The 19,138-nt window shown below is 45.9% G+C and overlaps 1 protein-coding gene and 1 long non-coding RNA gene across 4 annotated transcripts in view; one reads left to right on the top strand and one right to left on the bottom strand.

Moving 5' to 3' along the window:
• Nucleotides 1–6,171: 6,171 nt before the first annotated feature.
• LOC120093199 (uncharacterized) lies at nt 6,172–8,817 on the top strand. Its single transcript, XR_010052206.1, has 2 exons — nt 6,172–7,629; nt 8,510–8,817. It is a non-coding gene; the product is annotated as an uncharacterized LOC120093199 (long non-coding RNA).
• Nucleotides 6,741–19,138, bottom strand: part of Alk (ALK receptor tyrosine kinase) — a 719,891-nt gene continuing 707,493 nt past the window's right edge. For 2 of the 3 annotated variants that reach the window (XM_039111819.2, XM_063261571.1), the window contains 3 exons: nt 14,285–14,419; nt 13,617–13,707; nt 6,741–9,604 (listed from right to left, as the gene is read on the bottom strand). In XM_039111819.2, the coding sequence (XP_038967747.1) occupies nt 8,927–9,604; nt 13,617–13,707; nt 14,285–14,419 (904 nt within the window). In that variant the 3' untranslated portion in view covers nt 6,741–8,926. The remainder of the gene's footprint in view (nt 9,605–13,616; nt 13,708–14,284; nt 14,420–19,138) is intronic. The other variant, NM_001169101.3, reaches the window with a different exon arrangement.

Genomic DNA, 19,138 nt, shown 5'->3' with positions numbered 1-19,138 from the left:
CCTCCCTCAGACAGTGTCACCGACTGGGGACTGAGTGTTCAAACAGGTGGACCTATGGGGGACATTCTCCTCCAAACCATGTGAAGTATCGAGAAGAGGCAACCATGCTGAAGGGCAGAGGGAAGGAAGGGGAGAACACAGGGCCGCCAAGACAGTGCCCTGTTTGTGATGTGACCAGTTTATATCATGGTAAGATGTTGTTCTCATGGAGAGAGAGAGTGAACTGTATACCATGAAAGTGCAAACATGCAGGGGCCGTTCTGATGCTAAGGTCCTGTTCCCCAATTGGTTCTTGGTCAGTAAATGGGTCAATTGCTGGGCGGGAGGGGTAGCCGGGATTTCTGGGTCCCTGGAAGCCATCAGAGAGATGCAAAGAGAGGAGAAACGAGTTCAACATGCTTCTGATGAAGCAAAGTTGACCAGCCATGTGAGATCTCCAAGTAGAGTGGCCACACAGGGCGCTCCTACAGGCAGGCTGTCAGGATATTTAGCAGGGACTAGATTTAACTGAGTCACTAAAGTTAGGGCGGGTGGGAGGTGCAGAGATAAGAATATTGATAAGGGTAGATTTTTCCGGGCGGGAGATAGCAGTGCTGAGCAGTTGTGTCAGGAGGCAAGTTGGAAATGAGCAACGTGTGTGTGTGTGTGTGTGTGTGTGTGTGTGTGTGTGTGTGTGTGTGTGTCTTTCATCCGCAGATTCAAGTGAAGCTGAGTGAGGACTGGTAGTTCTGGTGGGTAGCAAATCTACACACAACACAAACACATTGGTCTCTAATGCTAAATAGTTTCATTTTAGAGTTTGAGGCTGTTTGAAATTTGTGGTAATAGTACTTAATCATTGATCAATGGCTAGAAACAACCTGTTAGGATCATTTTAATTGAGAAATCTTACTAATTTTAACTCTTGGTTAGTCATTTGTTACCTAAGTAATTGACACAGACATGCAATATACAATATACCATTGCAAGCCAATAGGAAAGTTTAAAACTATATTATGCCCTTTGCCCCATTATATTTACTTACTTATAATACCAGTATACTTGCTAATAAAAGCATATATGAAAGTCGTTTATTTTTATTTCTTTTTGTATTTTTTATGGGTTAATTTATTTCCCAATTGCAACTTCTCCTCCCTCCTCTCCTCATCTTCCCCCCCAATCCACCCCTCTTCCCCTTCTCAGAAAAGGGGAGTCCTCCCATGGATATCATCCAGTCTTGGCATATCAAGTTGCAGTAAGACTAGGTGCATCTTCTATTGAGGTTAAGGGAAAGGGATGCATAGGCAGGCAACATAGTCAGAGACAGCCCCTGCTCCCTTTTTACTGCCCCACATGGAGACCCGGCTGCACAACTGTTACACATGTGCAGAAGACCTAGGTGGTCCCATGCGTGCTCTCTGGTTGGCTGTTCAGTCTTCATGAGCCCCTATGGGTCTAGGCTGATTAGTGACTACAGGACAGGGTCTAAGCATAACCGTCATCAGAGAAGCTTCACCCAGCAGCTTATGGAAACTAATGCAGAGACCCACAACCTACCACTAAGTGGAGCTGGAGAATCCTGTGGAAGAGGGTGGCCGGGAAGGATTAAAGGAGGTCAAGTGTCAAGGACACCACAAGAAGACTTAGGAATTAAAAGTCTTGTGATTGGGCTGACCAAGCTTATCTAAGATTTCGTTGTAGTGTGGAATCTTGGTGTCTTTACCTAGGCTTAGAATAAGTTTTTCTGCTAAAATTTTTATGAATGCTTTGTACCTGAGTGAGAAATGTGCGTATAGGGACATTAAAGTAGACAGGCCCACATTTCTAATTAAATGTGGTTTCATTATGTTTGATGGAAACACATCTTTCTGTTTCCTACCCTTTTTCAAGGGGGAAGCACTGGAGGAGTGGGTGGGTTTTTTTTTCCCTTTCATCTTTTTTCCTCTCTGTGTGTAGAACTGTCCTAATGAGAGACCAGTGGTGAGTCACCCACTTCATTGAACTTTTCCAATAAGAAAGCATGTAGTTGGAGCTGGAGACATGGCTCAGTGGTTAAGAGCACTGACTGCTCTTCCAGAGGTCTTGAGTTCAATTCCCAGCAACCACATGGTGGCTCACAACCATCTGTAATGAGATCTGATGCCCTCTTCTGGTGTGTCTGAAGACAGCTACAGTGTACTTATATATAATAAATCTTAAAAGAATACTAGCTATATAAAAAAGAAAGTGCGTGTCCTGGTGTGCTGAGGAGGGACTGGAGTGCGTGAGATTTTTTTGAGTACTGGCAGCTACTGGTTTAGACATAATCTGCTCTTCCCAATCTCTAGTATTGTTGCAGAAATGCTCACAAATCTGCATTAAGGTCAGCAGTAGAGTCCTGGGTGAGCCCCATATTAATGTCTCATGACATAGGTGATCGTACAGCTTTAAAACCTCATAGGCTAGGATGAGTTTGATCCTCAGATGGCTTGTTAGTTATCAGTTATTTCAACGAGATAGGGACTCTCAGAAGTCTGCCTGCCCTGTGCTGAACTTGAACTGTAGATTTCTAAAGCTTAGCTTTGAATGTCTGATGCTGTGTGTCCCGGCTCCGTGTCGATCTGAGGGGAATTGAGCCCTTATCTGTTCAGCCTCAAAGAGCTCTACAGCTTTGCCCAAGTGCGTTTGTCTCACTGAAGGCTGCGAGCTAATTACTATTTTTCACATAACAAATCAAATCAGACTGACAGGCAACCGAATCATGTTACAATTATAGGCCTAGCTTCAAGCCATTCTTTTTTTTTTTTTCTTTTTTTTCGGAGCTGGGGACCGAACCCAGGGCCTTGCGCTTGCTAGGCAAGCGCTCTACCACTGAGCTAAATCCCCAACCCCCACCCCCCTTCAAGCCATTCTTATTCCCCCTCCCCACCGCGTCACTGCGGGGGTCCGTGTTAAAACCCAGTCCACAGTGTCAATGACAGTGGCTCTGACAGTACTCGGGAGGGATAAGTATTGCTGTCTTCTTCTATGGGTGAAAACGATCCCTTTCTCCGGTGGATTCTAGAGTGAGTTTGGACAATCATTGCAAGTCTCAGATTGAGGGTGAGAGAAAGGGCCTTGCTTTGTGTAGGAGACAGAGCAGAAGAGAGCACTGCAGAAGGCTTCATCCCAACGCGCCGATTAACATGGGTCTCTCATGATCCCAGAGCGCATCCCAATGTGCCGATGATGCGGATGAAAGTGGGCCTCTCAAATCTCAGCGCGTATCTCAACGGGGCCATGAGTATTAGTAGAAAGGCTGGAGTTCCCTGCACGCTCTTTCTCGAAGGGAATGGAGATTAGGGAATTAAGGGTTGTCTTGTGATCTCCCTTCACGCTCTTTGTTGTGACAAAGGAAAACCCCATGTCACGTTCGGCTTCATTTCTTTTATCGCCGTCACCAGCTGTTTCCCGGCATGTCCACGAGGAAAAAGAGTTTCTGTGTTTAAGTGACTTCTTTTGAGGTCTTTGAAAGTCTAACATAAATAATACTTTGAAAATAAAGCGAAATAGATTTGATTTCTTAAAACCAAATATCAGATATTTTAAGCTGTAGGAAATTCACCTACAGCCCTCATCTTCCTACCTTGGTGGGAGGTTGTTGGCCGTCCTTTGGAGTTTCCTGTTTCTGCCTAAGCTAGAAAGAAACACCGCTGAAACAGGCTTTTAGCATAGTCGACTATGCCTCTGAAAGGAGGGACTCTGGTAATGAGAAAGGAGACTCCTCAGTGAATGCCCTGTCATGGCCCCTGAAGAACACTTGTAGATGACGCTGGAAGTCAGAACCCTCCCTAGGCAAACATATTGAGCTCTTGGTGGACAGTAAGAAATGCAAATCGTGCAAATCAACCACTGCCAGTGCACGCAGCTTCTCACCCTCAGCACAGCTCCAAGTCAGCAGGGCTAACGTCTCCTTTGGGAAGGCAGGCTCTGGTTGCAGGAAATATTAAGAGACGTGAGTGAAGTTACACTGAAGGCGTGGTGGTCACCAGACATGGCTAAGAGCTCTGTCCACCGTGTGGCTTGCAGGAAGCCATCTGGGCCTGTTGGTATTCTGTTTAAGCTCCACCCACATAGCTACCTGGCAGCAGCGAGGTATGCTCCGCCCCACAGTTGCCTGGCAACAGCCAGCTGTGCCTGACATTATAAAAAGGGGTTGCTTGACCTCTCCTCCTCCTCTTATTCCCTCTTACCCTCTCTTACCCCTCTTGCTCTTTTTTCTTCTCTGTTCTTGACCCCATCCCACCCCCCTCCAGTGCCCATGGCTGGATGCCTTTCCTCTCCTTCTACTCTTCTCTCATTAAAACTCCTCCACGTGGAACGATGGTGCTTGGCTGTTTTCTGTCCCGCCGGGCGGAGATTTAAATCCTAACAGGGCCCACTTCATTTCCCTAATGGCTTTATGATTTTGACTAGGAAGGGGAAAAGTGAAGGGATGCTGACCCTTCTAGCCTGCTTCTTTGTGAAGGAAACATAACGTCTCACTAGGGATGAGCCCTGAATTCATTATATTTGGCCCTAAATGAGTTATTAAGGTTAAAGACACACAGCTATGTCCAGCAGGTTATGGGCTGGCCATTAGGGTTTCCCTGACCCAGGTGAAGTCTCCTAGGTTACACAGTAGGGAGCTGGAAGGATCCCTTGAAACCAAACCCTTTAGTTTTTTCATGGGTTCTCCCCCCAACTTCTTTGAAATGGTTTTTCTGCTTAGTTTGGGCTAGCCTTGAACTCATGATCCTCCTGACTCAGACTCCTCAGTGCTGGGGTTAAAGATTTGTGTCACCATGTTTGGATTCCTTAATTTTTAAAAGGAGAAAATTCCAATCCCTTGCCTGAGTGATCCAGGTGGGTGATGGCCGTCTAACAAGATCCCTATCCCACCCCCACCCCTACCCCCACGCCCACCTCCGCTTGCTCGATGTTTGGGGAGCGATAGAACGGTGCCAAACCATCCCTCATGACGTCATCATCTGAAATTTGACCGACTTGGTATTCCTCTCTGTTGGCAAATGGCTTCCTTACAATGTAAATATGTATAGGGAGGTCTGATAGCGAAGTTGCTCAGGCTCTGAGTTTAATAAGAACTCACGTTTTAACTGACACCAGCTGGCAGGGGAGCATGGTAAGTAACTGCGGGTGAGTGTTGGCAGGGATGGAGTGAGGAGAGAGCATGCAGGGTGTCCGAAGAGGAAGTGGATCTGGGCAGGAACCCGGAAAGAGGCCAAGGTTGTCCTTTACGGAGCCTGGTAACACCACTGTCCCAGGCGAGGGGCGCACACTCGTTTTACATGTATCATGCCACAGAGAGAACAGGGTGGCTTTAGTTTTCTGTCCTAATTCACAGGACTTTCACGCCGTCCCACTAATTTTACATAATCACTCTGTCCCTGTCAAACTTTTCAAGTGTTTGCAGCTTAGCAAGAGTTTGGATTCAAGGATGCCTTTGAAATGAACTCTACCTGCGTCAGGGAACCAAGTGCAAACAGAACCTGACTAACAGCCTTCCCGTAGTTTCTCCGGCATCCTCTCTGATTTCAGGACATCGTGTCAAGGAATTCAGGAACAGCGGTTTGTATCTGTGCGTGCGTGCGTGCGTGCGTGCGTGCGTGCAGCACGGGAACAATCTGCTGCTGTGAAATTAGTAAAGTCGGATTGTGGCCTCTTTTGGGACTCATTAAAAAATGCATTAGCGAAAGACAGGTTGATAGCACTTCAGACAGCATTGGGAATCTTGCCCTGGAAAGCCTGCGTTTGGAGGAGTCTACATTCATACACTTTTTTTTTTTTTTTTTTAAAGAGGGCTATAAAGCTCAGGAGGACTTTTAATCCTGATGTATTACTGGAGAAAACCTATCACAGTAGCCCAGTCATTAGAATTGCTTACAGGTGCCTCTTGTGGATTTGGATGGAAAAGCTCCACATTTTCAAATAATAAAATTAGTTTGTAATTATGTAATACTTTACCACCCTAGGGTTCACCAAATATTATGTGAAAATGACTATTTTAAAAGAGCTTCCTTTCTGTTTCCAGTATTTGGGAGTTCGGTCTTTACAGTCTTCCCTTGAGCCCCGAAGGAGACAGTCAAGATGGCAGTCTTGTGACCATCATCAGACAAAGGGAAACCTTACCTACAGTGGGAGAGCCAAGAATCCTCAGTGTGCGTAGGTCAGTCAACCCCACAGCACCTGGGAGCTACCAGAGTGCAAGAGGACTGCTTGTGATTTTGTGTTTACGATCTCCCAGGGGGACCAGGGCGTTACTGTCTTTTTTGGATATGTGCCTGGTTAACTTCAGTTAGCCAGGACTCAGACACCACTTGGTGCCAGAGAGCCTACCGTAGTCTGCTAAGCCGGACGTACTGTTTAAAAGCAGATGCCGCACCTCTCTTTTGATTTGACGTATACAGGCATCATATACTATTAACAAGCCGGCCATTCCTCACAGATTGCTACTCCCACAGGCGAACAGCCATGACTTTTTTGATTCTTCCTTTATAGACACAGAGTACAGATAATTAGACTAGCTTATGGTTTGATTAGCATGGCTCCTGCAAACCTTAATTGGGCCTGTTCACGTCCTAAGTGGAGCTCGCTGTCCTGGTTAATGAATGCATTAAGAGTCCAGCATCTGTATAGATTACCATAGCCATATGGCTGGCACAATACGTAGTGGACAGTAATCCAGAGTCATGGTGCCGAGGGGGTTGCGCCAACTTCAATGAAACATCTGATGTCATCATGGCTCAGTATGGAGCTGTTTATTTACTTATCCATGTACACAGGCTTGAAGGTTTGACCATCATTTACATGAACATTGATTGATACCAATAAAGACAGAGAAAAGCAACAAATCCATCAGTGGTAGTAAGGCACAACCTGAATCTGTAGTTTTTTTTAGAGCGAAAAGGGGCAAAATTCCCCCATTAACAACAGAGCTTGCTCCCTGCCTAGTCGGTTAGTGACTACCGATGTTGCTGAGCTGTTTTCTCGGTTACAGACAGCTCCTCTGGCGTCAGCCTTCGGGGCAGTGTTTCTCAAAGCGAGACTCTGGAATCCCTTTGGGTGGTTTGTGAGCTGGAACAAGGTTTTTTGGTCGTGTGCCTATTTTTTTTTTTTTTTTTTTTTTTGCACAAACCAAAACTTTACCGATAACATGTTTTTTTGTTTTTGTTTTTTTTTTTTTTTTTCAGAACTGTTATTCACAGTTGCACGCCTGTCTTCCAGCTTCAGGGACGTCCCATGGGAAATGTTTTGGGAAGTTCTGGGAAAGAAGTCCCTGGAGTATAAAAGAATCTCTAGATGTTCAGAATCAATTCAAGGGCCAGATAACTGCCTTGTGGAAACTGAACCGTTGTCTGGAATTGGCATATTAGAACACAATGGCTCTCCTACACTCAAAACGACACTTTTGCAGTGGATAAAATGGGGAAGATGAGGAGAAAGGCACACACACACACACACACACACACACACACACACACACACGCACGCGCAGTCCCTCTGATGGAAATGCTTCGTACCTAGCAAGTAACAAAAATGTCTCACCCCAAAGAAATACTTCATCATGGCTCCCACCAGGAACAAAATGGGCAGGAGGATACAGAAGGAGAGAAAAGGAACATGAAAACATAGGTAAACTCGGTATTGCATAAGCATGTGTATAACATTTAATGGGTTCCCAATTGCATTTCATAGAAATAAATCTCATCTGTGAAAGCCAGGTTCAGAACACCCACTGAAACACAGTACTATCCTCAACTCTCCAAGCAATTTTTTAATTCCAAATGTTTTGTCATAATCAGTATTGGAGATCTATATGAATTATGCTATGAGTATTAAATCATATTTGTATTCCCAGCAAACCAGGATCTCATGGCTAAGGGAGAAAGAGAGAGCTTGGGAGAACTGGGGAAGGACCAACCAGGGTCTAGACCACTGGAAGGCCCAGTGCATCACGGAGGAGGGGAGGACCTCGGGGAGGGTCGAGCCTCAGATGTATTGATATACGTGTCCACAAATGTGTGTCTTCCTATGCTTTCAATGGACGGCTGCTACTTGAGTTTTAAAAAGTGATCAGATCTGAATGAATGGAAAGTGTGGAAGTAAGTAATTTCAGTCTTGAGTTTTAAATCCAGTAGGAAACCTCACACGCGGTATTTTTACTTTTAGTAGGAAGAATTTTTTTCTTAAGGCATGAGGTATGTTAACAGGGTGTTTGAATCGCTGCGTCTCTACTGGAGTTTCATATGCAAAGCATTTGCGATGGCTGCATTTCGCTTAGATGAATATATACACTTTTTTCACTATACTATGAACTAGTCACGGCTTTTTTTTTTTTTTTTTACAATAGGCAATGAGTTAGAACAATTAAAAGCCTCTAACCACCACCCACAGCGATGACAGTGTATGATATTTCTTTTCCACGTAAATAACGTCTCTCCTCATGCTGAGTCATTGAAATTAATTCCTTTATTTCTGTTCCCTCGCCCCTCGAATGGTTCATATCCACAAGGCAAGGAAACACCTACGACTCCCCCTATGAGACATGGAGGCAGCTATTTCTGACTACACGGAAGCAGAGAGCACACACAAATCGGAAAGAAGCCTGAGGGGACTGTACAGCAGATCATGCACCAAAACTACGCAACCAATCTGGGCCTTGTACTGATCGCTTTCTTAAGAACGGCATTTTCTTCTTTGAGGATGGATGAACCCATGCTCAAAAACCTTTCTAACACATCTTGAAAACAAGTTTTCCTCTTTTTTTTTTCTTCTTTTTCTCTTTTAAATGTGGCACTTCAAAACAAGTTGGCACAAAAATGAAAGTGAGTGACATTTGGTCTCGGAATTGTGGTGGAGTCATTCTGTCCGTCTCCCTCCCGGTGGGCTTCAGCTCCAGCCAGGGAGAAAAGCTAGTGGGACGCCGGGCTCAGGGCCCTGGCTGGGTGACCTTAGTCTTGCTTTTCAGCACGGTGTCCCCCGGGGCAGCAGTGGCTTCCAAGGGGAGACCCTGTTGCTGGTAACCATAGTTGACGTTGCCGCAGGGGAAGTGGCGCAGCCTGAACAGGGGCACCTCCTTCATGGTGGCGCTGAGCGCCGACGGCTCGAGCAGCAGCGCAGCCTCGGCTCTGCGGGGCCCCGCACCCGGCCCGGTCCAGCCACCCTCCGCCGCTCCTGCCCGGGCCTGCGGCTCCGCGCCCGGTGGGGGATGGGTCTTTTTGGCTGGCTTCTCGGTGAACCACGAGCCGTAGGTGGGGTTCCACAGGCTGGTCGGCTTGTTTCTGGAGCCCGGGCCTTTGTGCAGCTCTGGGGGAGGGTTGGGCTGAGAGAACGCCATGTTCACGTGGCCCCGATCGGCTGCACCTCGGGGCACCGGACCGGCACCCGCTCCCGCGCCTGCACCCGAGGGCTTCTTCACCAGCGGGCCTGGCGCTGCCAGGGCTGAGGGTTGGGGGGCTGAGGACGCCTCCTCGTGCTTCGCAGACTGGGGAGACACCAGCAGAGGAGGCATCCCCTCAGGGTCTTTGGGGCGCATGGGCACTTTCTCCTCCTCCTCTACTACGGGGCCATATTCGATGGGCAGAGCTGTATTGATGACATCGGGGTCCTGTGGGAAGAAGAGAGAGGATGGATGAACACGGAATCATAGAGATGTTGAATCTGGAAGAGATGAGAGAGAAAGGAGAGAGGAAGGGGCGGGGGCGGTGCTAACTGTTTACAGACGATCATTTCTGTCAACTGGTCACAAACTAGAGTCACTGGAGACTCTAAGAAGAGAACCTTAACTGAGTTATTGCTTCCATCGATCCGATTGGCCTGTGGGCTTGTCTGTGGGGCATTTTCTCAATGATGGGTGTGTGAGGCCTCAGTCCACTGTGGGCAGTGTCATCCCTCCAGGGTTATATAAAAAGCTGAGCAAGCCGCAGGAACAAGCCAATAAGCAATCTTTCTCCGTGGTCTCTGCTTCAGTTCCTGTCCCTTGCCTTGAGCTCCTGCCCTGGCTTACCATGATGACGACTGGTAAAGTGTTAGGACTTTCCTCCCCAAGTTGCATTTGCCCATGGTGTTTATCGTAAACAGAAAACAGTAACAGGAAAGCAAGCTAATGCATTAATTCACAGGTAGGTATCGGAGTACTGAGTGTGCACCACTGTTCTTGAAAACCCACTGTAGTAGGAGAGGGTACCCGGTGCTTAGGGGTTGCTGGTGAGCCTGGGGGGGCAGTGGGATGGGAGAGGACTGAGAGAAGCCCCTGGGGCAATTTTTACATTTTTAAATTTTTTATTAGATTTTAGTTTATTGTGCGTTTGTATATGTGTGCAGGTATGCGTGTGCGTGCGTGTGCGTGCGTGCGTGCGTGCGTGCGCGAGTGTGTGTGTATAAGTTGAGGACAACCCTATGGAGTGGGTTCTCTGCCCTCCACTATGTGGGTTCTGGGGTGTCAAACGGGTCATTTGGCTCTGGCAAGCACAAACCTTAAATCTGTTGAGCCATCTCACTGGTCCCTGCCTTTTTTTTTTTTTAAACATTACTCTTAAAACATCATGGTCTATTTTCAGTACTATTTTTGCAACTTCAAAGACAAAAGATAATGTGATATTAGTTTTGTTGTAGGGAAGGTGGCAGGGAAGAGGGGCGCCACATTTGGCTTACACAGGGTACGGTTTGCTCCTTCCCTAAGCAGCTGGAGTTTTCCTCGTGGTGACTCTCTGCTGTACGTTCTCATTGCCTGTGCAGATGTTCCAAGGCAGAGACTCATTCGCCCATTCAGATGTGCTGGGCTTTTGTGGAGGAGAAACCATTCACAAAAAACCAGCTCTCGCTAGATCACTGTCAGAGTCACAGACTGCGAGACGAAAGCAGATGCAGTTGCCATGGGTTTAAAGGAAAATTTGTGGGAGAAAACTCTGGGGAAATTTAATTCGGCGGTAGCTTATGCAAACGGAGGGGAAAAGGCCTCCATTGCTTAAGTTTTACAGAACAGCACGGCGGTCTCGTATCCATCAGCAAAGGGCTTAAGAAAACATCTACAAATATCTTTTCAAAGGCCATTTCATTTCTTCCCAGCTTCTTCCACAGTGAGTCCTTTACGACACACAGCTGCATAGCCACCTGCTTCTGTGAAGGTGTTACATATTCTGGAGAAAACACCCCAAAGAAGGTACGTGAATGTGTGTCTGTTTATGAGGGCATTCGATTCCTGTTACAGCATCATAAGCTGAATGTCAGTAAACAAGGTTCCCTGGCACCCCCTTCCCCCCAGTAACATGGCCACTGAGTCCAGCTAGATGAAGCAGGTGGCTCACCCTCACAGCTGAAAGCCTTGGGAGGGTTGGGTCAGTGCGCTAGACACAGAGTGGCAGAAGTTTGGAGAAAGTGTCCGTCCTTAGTCCCAGCTGAGGGAATTTAGAGAGATAGTGGCTCATGGCTTGGCTTTTCTAAAATATCTCTGTGGCACGGACATGGGTTGGTGTCCCATGCGTCAGCAGATGAGTTCATTCCGGGCACATGCGGTGCTGGCTTTTTTTTTTTTTTTTTTTTTTTTTTTTTTTTTTTTTTTTCAGAGCTGGGGACCGAACCCAGGGCCTTGCACTTGCTAGGCAAGCGCCCTACCGCTGAGCTAAATCCCCAACCCCTGGTTTTTTGTTTTTTGTGTTTTTTTTTTTTTTTTATGTCAGCTTGACACATACTAGAGTTATTGAGCGGTGGGAACTTCAATTAAGAAAATAGTCCCCATGAGATCCGGCTGTGGGCAAGCCTGTGGGGCATTCTCTTAACTAGTGATTGATGGGAGAGCCCAGCCCACTGTGGGTGGGGCTACTCCTGGTCCTGAGTTGTGTAAGAAAGCAAGTTGAGCAATCCACAAAGAGCAAGAAGCCAGTCAGCACCACCCCTCCATGATCTCTGCACCAGCTCCTGCCTCCAGGTTGCTGCCCTGACTTCCTTCAGCGATAGATTGTGATATGGAAGTGTCAGCCTAATAAACCCTTTCCTCCCCAGCTTGCTTTTGGTCACTGGTCACAGCCACAGTAACCCGAACTAATACATACAGGTGACCCTAGTGGACTTAATGGAGTCGGGAAAGGGTCGTGTTAGGGAGATGCCTAGGGGTTGGAGGGGGTAACGTGTAGGTGGGGAGAGAACATTAGTTCTAGCCGAAGTGGGGGTGTGGGGCATAGGGAGAGGATGCTAACTTAATTCTGTAACCTGACGGGATCAGAGCCAGGAGGGAGGTAAAGAGAAAACCGGCCACTGACATGAAGTCCGGAGAGGCTGCTGGTGAGACCCAGATAGGAAGCCGGACTGGGGAGCAGAGCTGTGGTGGAGAACTCTAGCAGATGCTCGTAAGTCTGTGCGAGACTCGAGAGGAAAAGAATCCTCCCACCACTACCTCTATTCCCCTGTTGGGCTGCTGCTGACGAGTGGGGAGGAACAGTCTGCTGAAGATGAACGGTCACAATCCAGTCAAGACCGGAGGAAGTAGGAGAGGGCTCTACAGAGAACCCAGGATGGTTAGGGATCCTCCTGACTTGTGCAGCCTCTCTAAGCCCAGCCCCTCCTCTATAAAAATGGGATAAAAGGAACCCTCCCTGCGAACAAAACAAAATAACACAGGACGCTGGGGCTGGAGATGGCTCGGTGGTTAAAATACTTGTTGCTCTTTTAGAGGACCCAAGTTCAGTTCCCAGGACCCACTTGGTGGTGACCCAGAGATCTGTCGCCCTCTTCTGGCCTCTAGGGGCATTGCAAGTATGTAAGGCAAAACATTCCCACACATACAATAAAAGCAAATCTTTAAAAAAAAAATAACATGGAAAAAGCAACTTGCATAGTATAATCCCACCCAAGTGCTACTGACAAATGGCTCGAACATTTCCTCAGAGTGGATTAGCTAATATATAATTACCATCTATTAAATGTTATTATTTTGTTTGGCCAGATTGTAAGTCTTGGGAGCTTTCATTCTTCTTTATATCCTGTTTCATCTACAAAACTCTAGCTGCCTAGCTGTCTGTGATACAGCAACAACATGGCTACCTAAATAAGAACCAAACATCAATACGCTGACACGGGCCCCACTCCTAGACAAAGAACTACAGGCAACTGATGATGGCTGAGAGGGGAGAATTACTCTCCCCGGGGTGGAATCCTCTAATCGGTTATCCAATAGAAGTGGTTGGCCTGAAATCATGTGCATACAAGGAATACAAAGTAGATTCAGAAGGCTGCATTAATATGCAATAATAATAATGATGATGATAATAATTTAATGGGACATGAATTTGAGAGGAAGGGGGTTGGGAGGCTTGGAGATGGGAGGGGCTGGAGTGAGGAAAGGGAAATGACGTAATTATATTTTAATTGTTAAGATGACCACACACAGCATTGGCTGTCTAGCAGGGACAGTAGTTATGCTGGTGAATAGATTCTGTCTGACGCTGTGACGCGAAAGTAGAAGTTTCCAGAGCTTATTGTAGGACACGGGCAAAGTGAGATGCCAACCCCATCACTTCGGACATCAGGATACTGGGTCTCACAATCAGCGTCATTCTCTGGTGCCTTTAAACAGTTCCCCCCATGTAGAGCCGAGGCTGGTCAAGGGGAGGAAACAATTATACCTGGGTGCAGTATTCGATCCTCTCCAGAATGATGGCAAAGTTGGGTCTGTCCTCAGGCTGATGCTGCCAGCACTGAGTCATTATCCGGTATCTGAAACAACGAGCACAGTTATGAAAGTCAGCGGCTGCCTCTCCAGAATGGGAAGACAAATGGGGCCACGTGATTGATCTATGCTGTCCCCTGCTGGTAGGACAGGGAATCACTCCCGAATGTAAGTCCAGCAAAAGACACCCCCCACTTCTCCAAAGCCACGTTTAGGATGAAGTAATTTATTCTCCATCTTGGTTTTTTTTTTTCTTTTTTTTGGAAAGGAAGTAAGGGGATACCATAGGGACAGAAAACACATGCATGTGAGTGTGTGCACACACACAAGCACAGGGGTGGGGGTGACACAATGTAGAGCCAACTGCTTGGGTCTGGGATACACATTTCTAAAGTCAGTTGAGACATGTAGGAGTAATGAGTGTACGGTCTCTAGTCTAGCCTGGCAATTGTGTTTGAAGGGCTGGGCGACTGACCCATCTTACTAAAGTCTCTGACACACTCTGGGGATACAGTAAAAGAAGGCTGCCACCTTCTCTTTAATTTTAAAGGAGCATTTGCAGATCTAAATACTTAGAAACAAGACCATGCTCAGTTTCTAGTAGGAAGTTCCCAAAGGTCATACACAGGTCCGGGGCAGTTCTTAGGTGGGTCCATCCGTCCTCCACTGGTGACAAACTCCAGAACTTCCTGGTTGCTCTTGCTGGGGTATGGCATATATCCAAGAGAAAATATTTCCCACAGCAACACTCCAAAAGACCTGGACATAGAAAGAAGACACAGATATTGATGTGGACACAGACACCTAAGTTTTTATGATGTTTTCCTTTATGTCCCTCTCTCTCTCTCTCTCTCTCTCTCTCTCTCTCTCTCTCTCTCTCTCTCTCTGTGTGTGTGTGTGTGTGTGTGTATGTGGTGGTGGGGAGCTTATGCATACACACATTTGCACACATATACACAGAGGCCAAAGGACAACATTAAGTATTGTTTCTTAGAAACCATCTACATTTTAGAAATTTTTAAAGAATTATTTAATCTCTATTTTCCTTCTCTCCCTTGTCTTTGTCTCTACCCCTGTCTGTCTGTCTGTCTGTCTGTCTGTCTGTCTCTGTGTATGTGTGTGTGTGTTCCCACATGTGTTCATAGAGGCAAGAAGAGGGTGCTAGACTCCTCGGAGCTGGGGTTATAGGTGGGCATGAGCTGTTTAATATGGGAGTTGGGAATGGAACCCAGGTCCTCTGTAAGAGCAGCAAGTCCTCTTAACCATGGAATCGTTTCTCCTGCCCCTACTTTATTTTTTTTTTAAATTAAAATTCTTTAAAATATTTTTAGACCCAGTTTCTCAGTGGCCCAAGGTTCACCAATGAAAGCTAGGCAGACAGACTAGCCCACGAACCCCAGAGGTCCACCTGTTTCTGTCCCCCAATCTCTAGCGTTACAAACGATGCCATCACTCAACCTCCACTTTCTTCCCTTCTTGTGGGTTCTGGAGGTGGAAGCTGGTCTTTATACTTGTAATCTACAGGCACGTCACTGACCGAACTATCTCTCCCATCCCAGCCGACTTGCTAGATTCAGAAAAATGAAGAGAATGACCAAGCACTACACAGGATTCTCTATTAAAAGATAACTCGTGCTGATGTGTTTTTCATTCCAGCTGAACTCTGAGCCTAGATTTTTTTAAATCCGATCACAGCTATGGAACCTTGATAATTCTGCTCACTTTATCATGGTACAATTATTTTCCATGCTAAAAAATTTTATAACTAGAGGGCGAAGTGTCTGTGAAATATTCTACTGCGATGTAACACGCTTGGCCTTATCACATTGCTTTCTGTTTTCAAAATTCTTTGAACCTTGTGTGGCCATCTTTCTGTATTTTTAGTTAATTTTACTTTACCTTTTTTTTGGTGACAGAGTCTCATTCTGTCTTTAAGTTTGCTACATTGCCCAGCTGGCTTCAAACTCAGCATCCTCCTGCCTCTGGAGTACTGGGAATATAAGATGGGCTACCGCAACCTGGCTTTTGCCCACTTTTAAAGACTTCCTCAGGATAAACAGTCTCAAACTAACAGAATGGTCAAATCAAGGACATTCTCTTCCAGCATGTGTGTTCTGGGCATTGAACTCAGGTCTGGGAGAATATGGCAACCCATGACTTCCTATGGTAGGGTGTTTTACTGAGGTCTGTTAATCTAATCCTTATTTTTATCTTATATATTGTCTGTTCACCTCTTTCGCACCAGTTCATCTGTCAGGGCATGTTACTGGACTATCTTTTATCTATTATCTCATTTTGTCTTTTGGGCTGTAGACTTTCTTTGTATGTTTTTAACATGTTAGTCTTTTGTCAAAAACAAAGATGTTTATTTTCTGGTGGATTTTAAGGTGGGGCTGGGGATTGAATCCAGGGTCTTGCACACGCTGGGCAAGCACTCTAACTGCCAAGTTCAGTCTTCAGCCCTGTGTTCTTTTTGAATTTTTTCTAACTTAATTTTGGGTGGTAAATCAGGTTGGCCTTGAACTTGCTCTGTAGCCAGGCGGGCTTTGATACTACAGTGTTCTTGCCTTGGCTCCTTAAAGAGTTCTGAGTACAAGAATGCAGCACAAGCCTAGCCACAGTTCCTGTTACTTGCTTTATGATTTCTCTCCCCTTGTGTGTGTGTGTGTGTGTGTGTGTGTGTGTGTGTGTGTCTCTCTCTCTGGTATAACAATGGCTTTTGTTTTCAAGTAGTTAAGTATATTTGTTAAGTTTTTGTGACTTGTTCTATGTACTTCACAGTTATGCAATTTTCTCTTTACCAAAGACAAAATATTTGCTATTTTCTAGGTCTGTTTGTTTTTCCCTCTCCTCCAGTTCAGTTAGATTTTTATGTACAGCGGGAGGGAGGGGTCAGAATTGGCTTGTTTGTCCGAATGGCTCTTTCAACACTTTATAAAATGACCCCTGTCCCCACTGGCTTTGGAGTAAAGACTGGGCTGTTCTCAGCAGACACACCCACCTCTTCCTCTCATCTCTTTGCTCTCTGCAGTGACAATATTCTTTCTGTTTTACTTCTTCTGCCTGTGTTTTGACATCAAATAAGACATTTTCCTCTTTTGAAAATTGTCTTTGATTTCCTGTTATTTGTTTTAAAGGACTTTCGAGACACCATTTATTAGGTTCCAGAAATAATATTTTCTGTTTTGATGGCAGTTTTTATTCTCTTAGTTTGATGATCAGATTTCGGAGGAAGAAGATCCAGCTTTCTTCGAGTGTGTCAATGCAGGTTCTGCTGTTAGAAAAAATGGCCCTAACGTGGACGAGGAAACACACTCTGTGCAGCAGGCGTCCTTTAACTGTTGCTATGTCGGGGAAAGTAGCTGCCTGCCAATTGCCAAGAACATGAATTATCCCCTCTCATGTGGTCTTCCCGACCTCTAAGAGGAAAAACACCCCCCCTTCAGCAAACAACAATGTAACAGACAAAAATCAAAATCTAAGGAGGAAGTTATACATTCTCTGCTGGTCTATCAATAGGTAAAAATGTAGACAGATACCCATTGGTGATTACAGTTATCTTTTGTTGTTATTTAAAAGACAAGACCAGGTCTGGTTGTAGCTCAGGCTGGCCTGACACTATGTAGCCCAGGTTGGCCACAAACTCCCAGTCTTTCTGCCCAAGTCCCCTGAGTGCTGGGGTTAAAGGTATGTGCCACATCATTTGAGGGAACCTGGGTGTTAGTTTGCCTTCCTGATGCCACTGTGCCTTTCCTTCTTGAACACACAAATACAGACATATTTCCTCCCCATCCTACCCGCTTGGCCCCTTCACTGAAGTTTACAGTGCACCCCCCCTTTAATCTTCTTTAACATGTGACGTCATATACAACTAAGGTTGTGTATTACATCATTATTTTTCTTTTCTTTATTTTTTGGAAGTTATTTATTTTATGTGAGTATACTGTAGCTGTCTTCAGACACACCAGAAGAGGGCATCAGATCCCATTACAGATGGCTGTGAGCTGTGGCATGTGGTTGCTGGGAATTGAACTCAGGACCTCTGGAAGAGCAGTCAGTGCTCTTAACCACTGAGCCATCTCTCCAGCCCCTTACATCATTATTTTTGCATTGTAAAATTATTTTAAAATACTACCACATCTTGGTTTCGGTGTGGTTTGATTTTCTGTTGTTCTTGTTGTTGTCTTTCCATCCTCCGATCGAGGGTGAAATAAGATGTTGTTTTCTTCTTTTCTGCTTTGTAAACTGCATGCCGGAGGGGATCTTGGCCCAAGTGTATCTGCGCCAAGTCAGCCCTTGCCTACTGTCACATCTCAAGAGCAAGCTGACAGGTCACAGGACATTCACGTATTCAGAACGATCACTAACTTGCTCATGTTATTCTGCCTCGGTACAGCAGGTGGCTGCCACTCTCTCTTTGGCTTGTTAAAACCGGTGGCTAGGCCTCCGCCCCTGCAGCTTCTGAAGCATGAGGTTTGAGGTAGGAGGTGGCAGGGACGTGGAGTTGCCAATGATGACCCAGGTTACCCACCCTCTCTGGCCACTTTGAGACTCCCAGGGTTATTAGCTTAAGGCAAATCTCACAGGCCTAGAAATAACCAAGCCTCTTGCTCAAAGCAGCCAACCCGAGTCCAGAAGGGCGTCTTCTATCTTAGGGCATCACCTCAATTTGGGGCTTTCAGAACTCAGGACATTCTCACTGCGGCCTTGTGTTTTCTGTGCTAGGAACCATTTGCATGCACTCTGATGGCCGGGCTTTCCCCTCAGATCATTTTCTCTGTTTCTGCTTGGAAGCATGCGGAACCATTATCAGCACTGACCCGGAACTCCATGTCGGTTTGCTTGTCTGTGGTTCTCACACTATGCCACTTGACAGTGGATACCTTTACACTGGGGATGGAGGTCCTGCCTATTCTGGAAAACCTCCCTTTATTTCTTTGCCATTTTTACTCTCTATATTCCCCAGGTCTTTCCTCCTGGGACCCTAACTTTGCTGGGTCATCAGCTCCATCAACTTTGTCTGCCCCGTTTTCCCCTTTCTTTCCTACGCCTCTCGTCTCTTTAGCATTGTTTCCCTGAAGATTTACTCACTTCTGTATTCCAGCCCATTCATGGCTTTTACATGGTGGTTATCAGATTAAAAAACAATAAACTTCATTTTTTTTAATAGGATGGTTCGAATTGTGAAGGGACCGTGTTGTTATAAATATTGTTCCCCTGCACACTGTACCCGGTTCTCAAGTATTTTTAGCATTACATTAGCATGGTACATTTATTATAATTAATGGAGTGGCATTAAGGCATTATTAACTAAAACCCATAGTTTATTCAGATTTCCCCAGCTTTCACTGAATTTCCCTATTCTCTTCCCAGATCCCATTACAGCATCACATTATACTGAGTGGTCAAACTCCCTTGGGCTTCTCCTGATGTCCTTGTTCTTGCTGGCCTTGCCAGGTTTGAGCAGCCCTGTCAGTG

Source organism: Rattus norvegicus, chromosome 6, assembly GCF_036323735.1.
Source record: "Rattus norvegicus strain BN/NHsdMcwi chromosome 6, GRCr8, whole genome shotgun sequence".
Taxonomy (NCBI): Eukaryota; Metazoa; Chordata; class Mammalia; order Rodentia; family Muridae; genus Rattus; species Rattus norvegicus.
The sequence above is the reverse complement of the archived record's forward strand: the minus strand, read 5'-3'. Positions and strand labels throughout refer to the sequence as shown.